We start from the raw sequence: 14,546 nt of genomic DNA on the forward strand, positions 1-14,546 counted from the left end.
TGTTTTGCTGTTATAAAGCCCTCAGATATGTAAAATCAAGGATAATTCATTTTCTGGTTCCCCAACATCTGAAAAGTTTACTGTTTGCAGTTAAAAATTTGCTTTAAAAGCCCCTATTGTTCTTGCAGGTCAGAAGTATCCATTACACTCACCCGAGAGAGATACACCTAAACATTTGTGGAGGAAAAGTGTCATAAGTAATTGTGTTTCTCAGAACAGTGGACCAGTAGATGTTTTTTATGTATTAGTTTATTTATTGTTGTGGAACAACAACAAAAAGATAAAGAATTAAAAGATTGTACTTAAAACTGTGTGGCTACAGAATGATCATAGTATTAATCTTTGTTTAATTTCATAAACAGATGAGGTTGTGCTGAAGTTCGAAGATAAACGAGTGCGAGCCAGAAATGTACTTTATGATACACTTCCTGTTATAATCCACGGCAACGGACCCACCAAAGTAAAGTGATTTACCATCGTGATTCAAATAGATGTAATGTACAAGCAAGATCTGTCTACTTTAGATTTATCTTTGTTACATGCTGTGTCTTTCAGCTCCAGATAAACTACCTGGGGAACTACATCCCAAACCTGTGGACATTTGAGACGGGGTGCACAATTTGTAATGAGGACTTGCGACCGCTTTCTGCACTCCAGGTGAGCCTTACATTCAATTTCAGTGTAAACAGTAAATTTCAGTGTAAACAGTATATCCTGGAGACCTTTGGGAAGATACTGATGTGTTTATTGCTCTTATTCTAATCCTTTTATGACTTAAGCTCAGTTAACTCAGACACAGTCATAGTCACAGCTACAGTAAAGCATATACATTTCAACTAAATCAAGCTTTAGGTGAATATTTTTCAGTTAGAAATTCATTAAATCAATTCTGTTCATTAAGACTTGCTGTTTGTTTGCAGGAGAAGGAATATCCTGTTGTGGTCATTGGGGTCTTCATCCAGCAACCCACTCCGTTTGTCACTGTGTTCTTTGAGCGCTTACTCAATCTTAAATACCCTAAAAACCGACTCAGATTATTCATCTATAACCAGGTAAAACATAATGTTACAGATTTAGACCTAAATACTATCTTCTATGTATCGAAGTTCCCCTTCTGTCACTCACTCGACGTTGTGTTGATGTAGTGACATTAGGGGTCGCTCTTGAGTGCCCCGAACACCTCCCATTCTTTGAGAAAAGGCCAATAAGAATTGCCGAGTGGTATTTGCATGAAACTCCACCGGAAATACGGGTATAAAAGGAGCTGAAATGAGATTCCATTCAGATTTTTTCTTCAGAGCCGAGCGGTTGTACTATCAGTGAGCTGAATACTACTGCTGTTCCATTCACCTCTTGAGAAACGTATGCTGTTCGATATACGGTGCATTTCCAGCAGCTTTCTCTACTTCTTTCGCCCCTGGGTGCGTCGACAAGGGTAAAAGTGTGTATATTCCTGCTAAAGATTATATTTTCTCTATTTGAGCACACACATTGACGTTGAACGTCTTTTTAAAGACATGTCTTTATAAAGATGCCTTTCCGTCTTTGTGCGATTCCTGGATGTGGTCGTTATCTCTCCGTTTCCAACAGCCACGGGCGCTGCCTCACGTTTCTGGGCAGCGATCACACTGAGGCAGCGTTTGTGGATGGTTCATGTTCTCATTGCGATGGCAATGTTGCGTTCGCGGCTTTCAGGTGCGTACACACTGCCAGCAACTCCATACCATTCATTTTCAATGAGAACACAGCGACTTCCGGCGACACGAGCTGTCGCAACCGTTGGCGACTAGATGTGGGTGTGTCCAGCGACGCGACAAAGTTGAGAAGTTCAACTTTATTCAAATGAAGAGCGACTAACGGAAGCGACAGCCAATAGGAGAGAAGACGGGAGAGCTCACGTGATCCTCTCTCTCTCTCTCTCTCTCTCTCTCTCTCAGCTCCTGCAGTAACGGAAAGATGGATGAAAGGCTAATTCTTGCTGTTAGAAATTTTCCAGTGCTCTATGATATGTCTCTTCCCACGTACAAGGACATTTTTAAGAAAAATACTGCGTGGAAAGGTGTATCTGAGATCGCGGGGATTTTATGGACCCAGACAGACCGGCATTTGCATTTTCGCCGCAGATAAAGAGCCGCTATGGCAAACAGCACGCCTTGTTTCTCATTCATCTTTGATATAAAGCATTTTATTTACTGATTCCATTTATATTTAGTCTTTTCCCTCCAAAATGTTAGTTTTTAGTGGCAAGAAAAGAGATTCGCTGTCAACAGCAATGGAATGACATCCGTGAATGTCATTTATAAACGTTACTAGGCAACCAGTAGTGGGAACACCCACTAGCGACTTCACCGCCAGCCACTGGAGACCTGCAGCGACAAAGTCGCTGGCAGTGTGTACGCACCTTCTCTCCTTCTGTGGGAATGCCACTCTAGCTGCCCCCGAGCTGCGCCTTCTACCCACGGTATGAGGATGGCCCGGCTGCCGCTGGAGGCGATTTGGGGTGTTCAGTGGGCGCAGTTTCGGCGGGTAATTCCCCGCAGACCTCCCGTTTCCCCAGCCCGCTCGTTAGCTCCCGCCCGGTCCCGAAATTAGACCAGCATGACATTTCTTTTGGGGACTGCGAGCAGAATGAGGCTTCGAGCACTGCATCGGAGTGCGCACTGGCGATGTCGGACAGCGATGACTCGACTGGGCTGCCACCTTCGGGTCTGTCCGTCCAGTCTGAGGCTGACGCAGAGCTGACCGCCATGCTTGCCTGGGCTGCCGCGAGCATCGGGTTGGACTGGAATCCTCCCCTGAGTGTTCGCGGCTTGATGATTGGTTCCTCAGTTCAGGTGGGGGGACCTGCAAGCCTTCTCTGTCAGCGACTTTTGCCTGGAGTTCGGTCTGGCAGATATCATTCACATGATACTGAGACCACGACCGGGATATGTGCCCAAGGTTCCCACGACCCCCTTCAGGGATCAACTGGTGAACCTGGAAGTGCTGCTCCGGGAGGAGGCAGATCCAGCCCTGTCATTGTTGTGTCCGGTGCATGCTTTGCACACCTACTTGGATTGCACGCAGAGCTTTAGACGCTCTGAGCAGCTCTTTGCTAGCTACACTGACTTAAACATGGTAATGAGGAGCCTTTCATCCTGCGTAATATGAATGTATTGTTTGAATTACTGTACGTTTGAAATTAGGAAACAAACAGGATAAAATATGGGCTCATGTAAGTAAATATGCTCTTAAATGTTTAAAGGGGGGGGGGGCTGAGATCTAAGATATGTCCTGAAGCAAAATCTGTTGAGAACCACTGAGTTAAAGGTACAGACAGGAGCAGTCGCGCACCTACAGTATATGTTAATTATTAATAATCATTGGACATTACTTTAAAAGCTCACACAGCTGATGTTATTTTTCATTTAGTAGTTAATTTAACATGTAATCTAACATGCTTTAGTTATATAACATGTTATAGTTACATGCTATTTTTTTACACATACTTCCATTTAAAAAATGGTTTCAAGTTTAAATTATAATAAAGCGTTTGTTCAACCGTTTGGAACTCATTTTAACTGTATTCTGTACTATGTCAGTCAATAAACATCCCCTTCTTATACAGGAAGTATTTTCAAGCTAATGCAAAAAAGATTATATTTGATTATTTGAGCATTAGTTGTTAAAAATGAAGGTAACTTCAACAAGTGCAGATGCAGAATTTAGTTGAAACATTCAGTTTAATTGCCGTGAATGAGTAAAACCATCAAATTACAGAACAAATCCTCATTGCTTTCGATAATATCGAGGACCCAAGGGCCGTTTTTGAAGTCGGTTCCCAAGTGACTGTGCATAACGTGGCTCTGAAAGTTCTTAAATTGGTTGATGTAAAGCACTTACTGTGTTTTTATTTTCTGCATTGATTAAAATAACACTTTCATGAGAATGGTGATAGCCCTTAAAACCACTTTATGGAATGTATGCAAAAATCAGCCTAGTTCAGTCTAGTTTTAGTTTTTCCTAAACAACAATGGCAAAATCAGTCCCATTATCTTGTGATATGCCCTGTTCTGTTCAATACAATGTGCCATTTTATCCTACTTTTCATAAGCTGGGTCATCCATTGTTTACTATTCAGCAAAAGGCAGATAGCAAAGTAAACCAGATCAGTATGTTTACATCATCTGGATTGAGGACACAGGACCTGTTGTACAGCTAACTTTCTTCATGGGCTTTTATTTGATTATTGAATGCCATGAGGTTCATTATTGCCCTTTTGCTCACAGATTGCAGATTTAATGAATGTGCTAAACATTTCACTCAAGTTAAGTGAATCAAATATGATAATGCACCAATAATGGCTGATGCCTTTAAAGAGAAATTTAAATTCTGTCATAATTGAATCACCATTATGCCATTCAAAACCAATATGACTCTTTCTTTGTATGACTTTCCATGGATACCAGCTCAAATTTTTGAATGACGTCAAAAGCAATTGGCTTCAGAAGACTTGGAATATATAGTGCATGAGCCATATGAATAGTACTTTTTTGTCCTTTTGTAGCTTGACACCCTCTGGTCCCATCCACCTTTAATGTTTGGAAGAGAGCAGTGTGAATATTCTTCAAACTTCTGTTGTGTTCCACAGAATTTAGAAAGACTTTTGGGTTTGTAGTAAATGATGGCTGAATTTGATTACATTGAATGTTGACATTTTTGGGTGAACTATCTCTTTAAAATAAAGAGATGTATTTACATTGTCTGTAATATGCCTATATATACATTTATTCATTTATTTTCTAGGAGTCACACCACGATCAACAAGTTTCTAGATTTCTAGAGGCTCATGAGTCTGAGTACCAGGCTGTGAAGCTGATTGGACCAGAGGACGGTTTAGATCCGGTGACCTCACGTAATATAGGCTTGTAAGTGTCCTCTTTACATAGTACAATTCAGTATTTATAGAGACAGAATATATTCTGAGTAATGAGCAAATGTATCGGCGTTATAGACACTTCCGTATCTATATAGTACACTTGAACTCTTTGTAAACCTGTGAATACTGTTGCATTGATGATCAGTTTTCGTTAATAATTTTAGCAAATTTTTATTGTGAAAGTTTCAAAGAGCTCCACTATGCTTAGAATATTCTGTATTGGAATGACAGAAAGAGTTATATATATATATATATATTATTTTTATGTATTTTTGTTGCAGCGATATGTGTCGAGATGACATTGACTGTGAATACTTCTTCAGCATTGATGTGAATGTGGTTTTAAAGAATGAAGACACACTTAAAATCCTAATTGAGCTCAATAAGTAAGTAAACACTCAAAATAATAATTTTAAGATTTATGCATTTCAATTTCACAACAACTTTCCATCAAATTGAATTCTGTAATCTTTGATAATAATAATAATTATAAAAATATTGTTGTTATTATTTTAATATTACAATTTGATGGAATTTTGTTATGAAATTAAAATGTGTTAATTAAAATATAGGCTAAAACATATTTGAGTGTAAGTATGTATAGTATGTACGTGAGGGGTCACAGTGGTTTTCTGTGTTGAATTCATGTCCTCTGTCCTATAATGAAATACATAACTATGTAATCATTGGCTTTAAAGGAATATTCCAGGTTCAATACAAGTAATCAATAATGCTGATTACCACAAAAATGAATTTCGACTCATCACTCCCTTTTCTTTAAAAAAAAATAAATAAAAAATTGAGGTTACAGTGAGGCACATACAATGGAAGTGAATGGAGCCAATTTTTGGAGGGTTTAAAGGCAGAAGTGTGAAGCTTATTTTTTTATAAAAGCACTTACAGTACATTAATTATTCAGTTAAAATACTTAGAATTATTTGAGCTGTACAGTTGTTTAAATTGTCATTTTTACAGTCGTTTTAGGGTTTGTTGATATCGTCATGGCATTGTAGTTGTAAAATGGGCTATAACTTTACACTGAAAAGGGTGTGTGACAGGGTGGGGCCCTGTGATTCCTCACACCCGGCCCTTAATCAGGCTGATTAGCCCGAGAGGGATAAGCGCCGACTGGAGACGACAGTGCGACAGAGAGAGAGAGATTTACAGGCTGCTGTTCGGCACCTGTGTGTGTGTGTGTGTGTGTGTGTGTGTGTGTGTGTGTGTGTGTGTGTGTGTGTGTGTGTGTGTGTGTGTGTGTGTCTTTTGATTCAGTTCTTCATGAAACTATTATTTATATTGTCAAGCCGGTTCTCCGATATGCCGGAGATGGTAGCGGTGGGAACTCCACTACGGCGCATCCCTCCTCCCCGGTTTTCGGCACCAGTGTAAAGGGAAAGGAGGAGGCGAGAACCTGCTTGACAATATAAATAATAGTTTAATGAAAACTGAACAAAAAGACACAAACACACACACACACACCAGTGCCGGACAGCTGCCCATAAATCTCTCTCTCTCTGTCGCACTGTCGTCTCCAGTCGGCCCTTATCCCTCTCAGGCTAATCAGCCTGATTAGGGGCCGGGTGTGCGGAATCACAACCCGGCCCCGCCCTCCGCCCTGCCACAGGGTAGAAAGTGATTTTATCACACTGAAGTCATGTTTACAGACATATTGTCTTGTGGCTGTACTTTTGAAACTTTTGGTGAGTGTTTTAACAGTAAAAAGTTGACCCCATTCACTTTCATTGTATGTGCCCCCGTGGAACCAAGATTCGTGCTTGATTTTTTTCAACTTTTCAAAGTATGTTAGCATATAGATCCACAAACCACAAAGCTAACATACAAGGACAAAAAGCCACAAATGTCGAATCTTGATTTCAAGGAGTCTTTACCACAAGACAAAAAGGATGGGTTCATTCTCTGTGATCATTCTGTTTTATGAATCTCGCAGGCCTTTCATTGCACCAATGATGACCAAACCAGGGCGATTATGGACGAACTTCTGGGGTGCGCTCAGTGCAGACGGGTACTACGCCAGGTCAGAGGATTACATGGACATAGTTCAAGGACACCGGGTGTAAGTTATTGTATTTAGTTTATTTCATTTGAACTAATGAAACAATAGAGAAACTGAGAAACCGTAGAGAATTTGTTGTTAGAGGGTTCAGTATGTACATTATATGTGATGTAGTGCCCTAACAATGTAGCATAAGTGTTGTGAAGTTCATTGTTTTGCAGAGGAATAAGCTAACATGTGCATTAGTATTTTTAGATGTACTCTTAACAACATGAAGAATATGTTGAAATGAATCACACTGTGTGTATGGAGTATGTTATAGTTTCTCTGGTTCTTCTGTAGGGGTTTGTGGAATGTGCCGTATGTGTCTCACATATTCATGGTGAAAGCAGATGAACTGAGGACTGACCTCAAAGCTCCGGATCTGTTTGAGTCTGAAACGCTTGATCCAGATATGGCCTTCTGTGCCAACCTCCGAAACAAGGTCAGAGAAGCTTTAATACATATGAATTATTAATACATATTGGCAGATATCTCATACATTTCCTTCTTTTATTCATTCTTAGGGAGTCTTCATGTTTGTAACAAATAAGCTCGCATTCGGACGAGTTTTATCTACAGAAAACTACCAAATGAACCACTTGCACAACGATCTCTGGCAGATTTTTGAAAATCCTGTGGTAAGTTTAAAAACTGCAGTTATATCACAGAAATATTTCGCTGACAATCTTTGCTCAAATATTATACGAAAGATGAGACATTCAAATTGAGGCTTTACCATTTGATTTTTCTTATTGCACTTTTTTCTTTACTATTCCCTGGACCAGGACTGGGAGGAGCGATACATTCATGAGAATTATTCCAAAATCTTTAGAGACCAACTTGTAGAAACCGTGAGTATTCAACCAAGACACAAAACTGAGATGATGATGATAGCAACATTTTCCGAAGATTAAGGTTTTTAAGACTGCTTTTAAGATCATTGCCCCTTTATAAAGAAGCCTTAAAGAAACACCAAACAATTAAAATTCTCTGTTTTACTCACCCTCAAGCCATCCCAGATGTGTATGCATAAAAGTAATCCATAAAACCCTAGTGGTTTCATTTACAGAATGTATTCAGAAGTGATTTTGGGTGAGAACAGACCAAAATCAGCAGTCTCATTGACTCATGATTCAAGCTTGATTAAACTTCCTACAGTGCCATCTAGCATTCTGAACATGCGTCAAGAACTAGGAAGTGTAGTCGAGCTTGAAATCATGATCGTGGCTAGAGACTGCAATGGCAAGATGCGCAGTGAAAAAGGAGTTCTATTTTAGTCTGTTTTCTCCCAAAACCGATTGGATTGCTTCAGAAGACATGGATTAAATGACTGAAAGCATATGCATAATGGGCGATTTATACTTTTGCATCGAATCTACACCATATCCTCACGTGAAACATGTATTGTAAATACTTTGTACCGAAATCTCAGCATATTCACATAGAACTTGTTTTTAATGCTATAATAATTTAATAAAAGTAAAAAATATTTAGGAATTCACAAATTGCATTGCTTTTCGTTAAATATGAAAATAAATGAAGTCATTTTCTCTCAATAAACTAGCAATTGGCAGTGTATTCACAAAACAATGCTGACACACCAACTCAAATCTGTAAATGTAAACCACCGCCCCTCTTGCAGTGACTTTATAGAGATCACTCCATGACAACAGGTGACAAAAATATGCAGCATGTGGAGTCTCATGCTATTCTCCGCGATCCATGCACAACTTACCACACGCCCCATTGAGAGCTAGAATCACTAATCAAGACCACGAGGAGGTTACCCCATTTAACTCTACCCTCCCTAGCAACTGGGCCAATTTGGTTGCTTAGGAGATCTGGCTGGAGTCACTCAGCATGCCCTGGATTGACTCCAGGGGTGGTAGTCAGCGTCAATACTCGCTGAGCTACCCAGGCCCCTCATTTTATTATATTTAATGCAAGTGTGCGGAACTTGGGCGTTTGTCTGGATGAGTCTTTAAATTTTGAAAAGCAAATCTCTTCTGTAATAAGCTCTAGTTTTTATCACCTGCGGCTGTTGTCAAAACTCTTGAGATGGCTGTTCATGCTTTTATCACCACACGTGTAGATAACTGCAATTCACTTTACTGCGGTATCTCGAAAACGCAAACAGCTCGTCTTCAACTGGTGCAAAATGCCGCTGCAAGATTCCTCACAAATGGTCGGAAAAGTGACCACATCACCCCAATTCTGAGGTCTCTTCACTGGTTGCCCATTCATTTCAGAATTGAGTTTAAAATCCTGTTATTTGTGTACAAAGCTCTATGCAACCAAGCGCCTAGCTACCTAACTGAACTGCTTCAACCTTACACGCCGTCAAGAAGTCTGAGATCAGGTGAAAAAAATCTGTTACAAGTCCCTCAATGCAGACTTAAACGTAGAGGGGATCGAGCCTTTTCTGTGGTTGGGCCTCGGTTGTGGAACAATTTGCCCTTGGACGTTCGGATAGCCCCTTCTGTGATTTCTTTTAAGTCACTTTTAAAAACGCACTTGTTCTCTTTGGCCTACAAATAAGGTGCATATATATACGTGTATATGTATGTGTATATGTGTACATATATGTGTGTGTATGTATGTGTGTGTGTGTGTGTGTATATATATATATATATATATATATATATATATATATATATATATATATATATATATATATACGTATGTGTATGTGTGTGTGTATGGGTGTTTTTATAGATATATTTATACTTATATATTTTTTTCTGTCTATTTTATATTTCTCTCCTTCGAGTATGATACTAGTATTAAACCTGTTACTGTTTTCTCTGTTTTTATTTTCTACTACTGATAGTCTCTGAGACTGCTTGGACGTCTCCCGTTTTAAGGTGTTCTTAACCTTGTTGTACTGTTTTATGATGTGCTACTACACATGGTGTTGGTGTCTTTTAATTTTGTAGTTCTGTAAAGCACTTTGGTCAGTCAGTGGCTGTTATAAAATGTGCTATATAAATAAAATGAACTTGAACTTGAACTTAATAACTTTCATTTCATGGACCAGGGTGGAGTAAAAATTCATTAAATTTCTTTGAATTGTAATTAAAAAAAATTCCTCTCCCTGTCATTCCAATACAAATAACAATTCAACATCCTATGGGGTATAGCTAGTTGAATTAAAATTTCATGAACTGAAAAAGCCAATTTTTTATTCTGCATTTTACCGAACCCTGCATTTTGGTGAGCACCTCTAATGATTTAAAGTCTCTTGTCAAGACATTATACTTGAAGATTTGTTTATTTTGACTTCCCAATGCAGCCGTGCCCTGATGTGTACTGGTTCCCTATTTTCTCTGACGTGGCCTGCAATCATATTGTTGAAGAAATGGAACATTTTGGCCAGTGGTCGGGAGGTGCTAATGTGGTATGTGCTGTTTTTCTTTGTCTTAAGACACATGTTTCTCTTGTTCTGTCTTCCTTTTAAGCGAACATTTGTGTTTTTTTTAGGATAAAAGGATCCAGGGTGGATATGAAAATGTCCCCACAATTGATATCCACATGAATCAGGTGGGCTACGAGAAAGAATGGCAAAAGTTCCTGTTGGATTATATAGCGCCTTTCACAGAGAAAATGTATCCTGGGTACTACACCAAGGTGAGTCTTGCTTTGTTTTTTGACATTGAAATACTGGTGACATGGTGCATCTTTTCCCATTATTAACATAGCTAGTAAAAGTGTCTCTGTGCCAACAAAAGACCCCCTGTCTTAGAGTATACTGAAGGCAGTGGGAATGTTAGACGGACTAGCTGAATTTCTTTATGCGTGAATGCTCTTTGACCTCTCTGCATCTGTCTGCGTGTTCATGTCTTGCAGGCCCAGTTTGATTTGGCGTTTGTAGTTCGGTATAAACCAGACGAACAGCCCTTGTTAAGACCTCACCATGATGCCTCCACTTTCACTATCAATATAGCACTCAATCAAGTGGGGATTGACTACCAGGTGAGTGAAAACATGGCCATGACACTTGACTGTGGTATAGGCACAAAAGGAAGTGAATTTTAATGTGGCAAAATCCCTTTAACACACCGGGTCTATTTTAAGAGCGCTATCGCAAAGCATAGTCATATGTGCAAAGTTAACGGGCATTGCTATGAAGTGTTTGTATTTTCGTATATGTATGCAAGTATGTATGTAAGTCTAGGCACAAGTGGGTTTGTCGAAATTGTGCACGCAAAGCTCTAATGGGGTGGGTCAAGTGCAATTTAATTCAGAGGTTCTTTTACGATTATTGCACCATCTGCATCCTGTTATATTTTCCATTCAATGTCAAGCACCAGAGATATAACAAAGATGGCATACTCATAAGAATTTGGTAGTGTAAATTCATTCTGTATGCAATAAATTTGAAGAATATAAAAAAGGACTTTCATTATTTTGTGCATTATCTGCATCCTTGTTTAATGTCATGCAGTGACGCGCTACTTTTATATGCATAGAAAATGTGGTTGTTGTCAGGATTTGGAACCACACGCCAAGTGTAATTATTATTGATCATATTGATTGAATGACACTCAAATCATTGCTAGTATTAACAGTGATAGTATAGACCTTGCAGGTTAGGCTTTGGATTTTTGCATGCACTTCACTTCTACCGGTTGATTTTGCTCTTTAAAATTAAATGGATTTATTGAAATACAAAGATTTAACAAAAGTTTTTTAATTCAAATTATTTAAATATAATGAAAATAACAAGGTGGTCCAAAAAATCCTATATAACCACTGTGATGAGGAGGAAGGCATCCCCCTCCCCTCCCCCCCAGATAAAAGGGGGGTGTTATTCAGACTGGTGGCACCAGGGCTGGACTAGGAAGAGAAATCGGCCCAGGATACCGATAATCGGCCGCTCGCCTGCTCTGTTCTCCCGATGGGCGGTCCGCCCCAGATCGGCCCCAAAGTGCGTCGGTTCACCGGGAAAATGCCCAGTATGCCAGATTACCAGTCCAGCCCTGGGTGGTGCCCTGGCCTGAATTGAGCGGAGGAGGAGAGTCCGAATCAGCTGATTAATGGGTTCCAGATTCCAGAGAAAGACGCACACGGTCAGGTTTGTTCATGTTGGTTTTAAGTTGAGTTTGATATTACAACTTTATGTTGACTATTCAGTCGGTTCCCAACTCCTCCATGCCCAACCGTTACCTGTTAAAACCACCTCCTGTAAAATCCAAACATTTTACCCTCTCCAAGTTCTTCCACTAGCCCCTCTAGCAGTGACTTAAAAATCACTCTACGACAACAGGTGACAAAAATATTCTTACAAATTAAATCCTAAATGCAATTGTAAATATAAAATACTAATAATAAGACTACTACTAATAAAAAGACCTCTAGAAGGTTTTACACAAATCTCATAAATTTTTGATTCATAAGACAGCTACAACAGTGATTGTCAGGGAAATTTGTTTTCATGTTTATTTTGATTTTCAGACGTTATACAAAACAAACAAACAAAAAAACAACAACCTCAGTGCATTACATTACACAGCTCTGCTCATAATATTTAACATTAAACAGAATAAGAAACGAACACAATTTCACATAAAGAACCACTTGCAGTGGTCGGGGACATAATTTGATGTTCCACTATGTTTTCAGAGTTTGGAGATAACTTTATTTTGCGCTATCTGTGGGTGTATGCGTGCAAACTGTAGGTGTATTGTATGCTAATGAAGTGCCACAAAGCACAAGATGTCTGATAAGCATGTCCATTTTCAGTGCAAAGACTAAATTTAGTTCATACATTTGCACTGAAAACAGATGTACTTATCAGACATCTTGAGAAAGTCCCTGTAACTTTGGCAATGGTGGATCCAAAGAGGGAGGAGCTCGGACCGGAGTTGAACTTAAAAACCACCGATCGAGTCACCCCAGCCACTTGCGGAGACCACCTCTCACTATCCCAAGTCACAGAGGTTGCCAGGTTGCAAGGAAAGTTCTCAGACATGTTCCTGCCTCTCCCCGGTTGTACCAATCTCATAGAGCACCATATCGAAACGACCCCAGGGGTAGTGGTAGTGGGAGCCCAAGGACGCTTTTAATCAAAATTTTAATAAATTTAGGATACTATAGACATTGTTTGTCATTCTTATCCGATGCCGAATAACAGCATAATGTATTCATGATAAATTACTATTAATTACATCCACTTCTCTGTTCAGGGTGGTGGCTGTAGGTTCTTGAGGTACAACTGCTCCATTAAAGCTTCCAGAATGGGCTGGGCACTCATGCACCCGGGACGCCTCACTCACTACCACGAGGGCCTGCCCACCACAGAAGGGGTTAGATACATTGCCGTTTCATTTGTAGACCCTTGACTTGAGCTCTTTCTTTTGGACTTGAATCTGCTTTTCCACAAGAAGGGCTAGAAAAGATCATAAACAGGAGTTTGTGCTTTAACATGTTGAAACAGTGCCTTACAATTGTGAATATGTCAGTGTAAATATTGTTTTAACATTTTTGTTACATAAAGGCATTCTTTGATGTTGATATTAATGATGAATGTTTAAAGCAGTTTGACAGATCACTATGCAATATGTGACTTCCATGCAAGGGCATTTTTATTTAGTATCATATGTTGAAGGGATTATTTGGTGATGAACTTTTTAGTAATGCATACTGATAACCACACCCATGGAGATCTGTTTTGACTTTGACATTCAGAAACATATCGACATGATTTTAAATGAATGATGCCCCTCAAGAATTCGGTACTGCTGTTTGAAAACAGCCTGACTTATGATTTGTTTTCTTACTGCTTAATGTTGCTTGTTTAGTTTGGAAATGTATTTTCTTGCCCTGTTTATGAATCATTAATCATGAATTTGGAAAGAAAACAATAAAAGCTGAAAAATTAACAAATGCTTAAAATGCATAAATGGTTATTAGCCATGATATCAAGACATAAAATGTAATTCTGGTGTTGTTTATAACCAGCAGCTAGTAAAATTTTGTTCAGCTTTGTTCATGCTGCCTTGTTAATTTTCATCTGTCCAGTTTAATTTACTTTATTAATATAAATACAGGTGAAATCAGTGAATCTTTGTCAGAGTGTGCATCGAAGCTATTGTACACATCAAAAGAGAGGATAATTGAATAAATTTGAACCATAAAACATAGATCAGAAAGCATGTTTGTTGCGAAAAAAAAAAAATCTGCTGCATTATAAAATGTACTCGGCAAACAATATTCACTTTTTAAATTTAAAGTAACAGTATGCTGCATTGTAACAGATTTGAACAAAATGACACTACAAGGATGAATGTGTGTCATATCAGAAACTGGAGTAAGGAATGCTCAGTTTATCTACAATTTGTTCATAAAACAAAACTCATAAAAAATATTTTGGCCTATTTTTAAGATTTGTGCATTTCAATTTCATAACAAAAGTACTACAATTTAAATAGATTTTATTTGATTAATTAAATAATAAAGTTAAAGATTATGCAATTCAATTTGATGGAATTTTGTTATGAAATGAAAAATGCATAGATCTTCAAAATAGGCTAATCTTTTGATAAACCTACTAGTTTGAGGGCAATTGTAAGA

General features: G+C 38.8%; 1 protein-coding gene across 1 annotated transcript in view; it reads left to right on the forward strand.

Moving 5' to 3' along the window:
- LOC127630724 (procollagen-lysine,2-oxoglutarate 5-dioxygenase 1-like) overlaps positions 1-14,042 on the forward strand; it is a 29,141-nt gene extending 15,099 nt beyond the window's left edge. The window contains exons 7-19 of the mRNA XM_052108458.1: positions 363-460; positions 556-657; positions 921-1,052; positions 4,786-4,907; positions 5,200-5,304; positions 6,867-6,992; positions 7,275-7,416; positions 7,499-7,612; positions 7,760-7,825; positions 10,267-10,371; positions 10,455-10,601; positions 10,821-10,946; positions 13,160-14,042. Of these exons, the coding sequence (XP_051964418.1) occupies positions 363-460; positions 556-657; positions 921-1,052; positions 4,786-4,907; positions 5,200-5,304; positions 6,867-6,992; positions 7,275-7,416; positions 7,499-7,612; positions 7,760-7,825; positions 10,267-10,371; positions 10,455-10,601; positions 10,821-10,946; positions 13,160-13,315 (1,541 nt within the window). The 3' untranslated portion in view covers positions 13,316-14,042. The remainder of the gene's footprint in view (positions 1-362; positions 461-555; positions 658-920; positions 1,053-4,785; positions 4,908-5,199; positions 5,305-6,866; positions 6,993-7,274; positions 7,417-7,498; positions 7,613-7,759; positions 7,826-10,266; positions 10,372-10,454; positions 10,602-10,820; positions 10,947-13,159) is intronic.
- The last annotated feature ends 504 nt before the right edge of the window (positions 14,043-14,546 follow it).

This window comes from Xyrauchen texanus, chromosome 37 (genome assembly GCF_025860055.1).
Source record: "Xyrauchen texanus isolate HMW12.3.18 chromosome 37, RBS_HiC_50CHRs, whole genome shotgun sequence".
In the NCBI taxonomy this organism is placed as follows: domain Eukaryota; kingdom Metazoa; phylum Chordata; class Actinopteri; order Cypriniformes; family Catostomidae; genus Xyrauchen; species Xyrauchen texanus.